The sequence below is a fragment of the Nannospalax galili genome, unplaced genomic scaffold (assembly GCF_000622305.1).
Source record: "Nannospalax galili isolate Female #2095 unplaced genomic scaffold, S.galili_v1.0 scaffold189, whole genome shotgun sequence".
NCBI lineage: Eukaryota > Metazoa > Chordata > Mammalia > Rodentia > Spalacidae > Nannospalax > Nannospalax galili.
The window spans coordinates 883148-885455 of record NW_008360331.1 but is presented as its reverse complement, the minus strand read 5'-3'; the positions used below and the strand labels follow the sequence as shown (position 1 = coordinate 885455).

The 2308-nt window shown below is 37.0% G+C and overlaps 1 protein-coding gene across 1 annotated transcript in view; it reads right to left on the bottom strand.

Annotated features, from left to right (window-relative positions):
* The window catches only part of Slc9b1 (solute carrier family 9 member B1), a 92561-nt gene that overhangs the window by 5031 nt on the left and 85222 nt on the right, over positions 1-2308 (bottom strand). Inside the window, exon 9 of the mRNA XM_008826196.1 lies at positions 135-243. Coding sequence (XP_008824418.1) covers positions 135-243 — 109 coding nt within the window. The remainder of the gene's footprint in view (positions 1-134; positions 244-2308) is intronic.

Below are 2308 nucleotides of genomic sequence, written 5' to 3'. Positions count from 1 at the left end.
CTCACTACGTAGACCAGGCTGGCCTCGAACTCACAGAGATCCACCTGCCTCTGCCTCCTCTGCTGCCTGCCTTTGCTGGGATTAAAGGAATGCGCCACCACACCCAGCATCTTCTGTGCTTTAAGTAATCTTACCAATAGTATTTGATTCAAGAGATTCAACAGATAGTTCTGTTCCAACTAAGCCAAAAAGAAGAGGTTGAAAAACAATCCATGTGTTTGCAATAATTTTTTGGATTCCAATCTATAGAAAAGAGAAATGCATCTTTAGTTATTGCGGCACATAAAGATAACTGCATTTCAGAAATTTAAAGCCATTTTAAAAACATTTTAAATAAACTAATGATACTTCAATTTTAGGAGAAAAGTTAGATCCTAATTTATGAAAGACTGAGTGACTTCCTTTATTCAAACACGTAGAACTTGGTTAAAGAAACCTACAAAGCTATACAATAAACAATATTAGCTCATCATTGTGTCACAGAAAAAGTGAAGTCTTTGGAGTTCCAGAAATATGCAGAAAGGGTTCTAGAGAGAGAAAGTAGGGTGAGAGGCCCCACAGCTCATGCTATCATCCAGCCCTTTGGAAGGGAGTGGGGAGCCCAATCCCATGAAAGTGACTCTTGACAGGTCATAAACTGAGAGGAAGAAAAACATTCTGGTAGTTTGTTAGTCCTGCTTCTCAAAGACTCATGTTGATCGCTTCAAAATTATTTTTTAGTAATTACCCCATTCTGTAGGCACAAGTGAGTATAAATGAAAATCTTTCCAAGTGATAATTTGGCAGTATCTATCAAAATTTAAAAAAAAAACTTTTTTTAAACGTAGAAATTGCATTTCTATGAATCCATTCCTAAAGAAGTATTTGTATATTAAAAGGCCACATAAACAAAACTGTTCATGGTAGTAATATTTTTTTTAATGGAAAATATCTAAATATCTAAAAATAGAGGATTGGGTAACAGAAATGATTACTTTAGGGAAGCAAGTGGAGTATTTAGGACTAGCAAGGAATGAAGGAATTTTCTGCCTTTATTCAAAATGCTTTAATCTTTATGAGCATGTTTCCTTTTTTGTATAATTTTTGTGTTTTTATGTTATCAGTTAAAGAAAGAATAACTGGGCAGGTGAGATGGCTTGGTGGGCAAAAGTGCCTGCCACCAAGCCTGACAACCTGAGTTCAATTTCTGGACCCATATGGTAGAAGGAAAGAACCAACTCCTTCAAGTTGTCCTCTGACTTCCATGTCCTCCCATAAATAAATGTAAAAATAATGATAAGATAAATAGAATTAAACAAATTCATTCAATGAAAGGAAAACTAAAGTGGAAATAATGAACAGAATTTAAGATCCACTTTGTAGCAGATTTAAATTAAGTGACATGTAATAGATAATAAGCAAATATAGCATTTGGAGCCTACATTAAATTTTATGAACATGTTTTCAAGGATGAATTATATAACTGAAAATTTGAAGAATAAGATATTAAATTTATAAGAGCCATATAATATAATAAAACTTGGAAAAAACCCCAATATGATAATACAACTTCTGGTTGCATTTTACTGCATTTCTAAGTGATTTTCTTTAATAGCTTATTTCCTTAGTTCATACATTTCCTTGAAGAAGCAGAACATCTAACTAGAATGAGGGGATTTTTTTTTTTCAGAGCTGAGGACCGAACCCAGGGCCTTGCGCTTGCTAGGCAAGTGCTCTACCACTGAGCTAAATCCCCAGCCCCTGGATTTTTTAAATGTCCACTATACATTTCAAAGTTCAGAGACTCTTGGATTGGAGGCCTATGAGCTAATTACTGCCTGTTGTGAGGACCTAGCTTCTGTTTTTACCCACAGTAAAACCCTGAGGGGACTCAGCTTGTTGTAGAATGCCTTGGTCCACAGTGGGGTCATTGCCTTGAATGAGGACCAGAAATGGCCTAAGTGTGATGTGCATTCAAGGGCTGAGAAGAACAGCTAACTTTGAGGAAGAAATCCAAGCATTTCTGACAGCTGAGAAAGAGAAAGCCCTACTTGATATTCCTATGTAGTGTGTAAAAAGAAATTAAGAGTGAAAAGCCCATTCCAAGAAATCTGGGTCCATTCTGACCCAAAACCAGGTACAAAGGAAATGCAGTGGCCCTTACCTCGGCACACCTGAGTGTAAGAATTATAGGTCACTCACACTCAATGAGATATGATTTCTCTACCAGCCCAGATGTGTTATGTAAGATGGATGGGGTTTTTCATTTGTAAATAGAAGTCACAAAGTCAAGGGTGGGGTGGGGATGGGGGTGCAGGGGTGGGGCGTG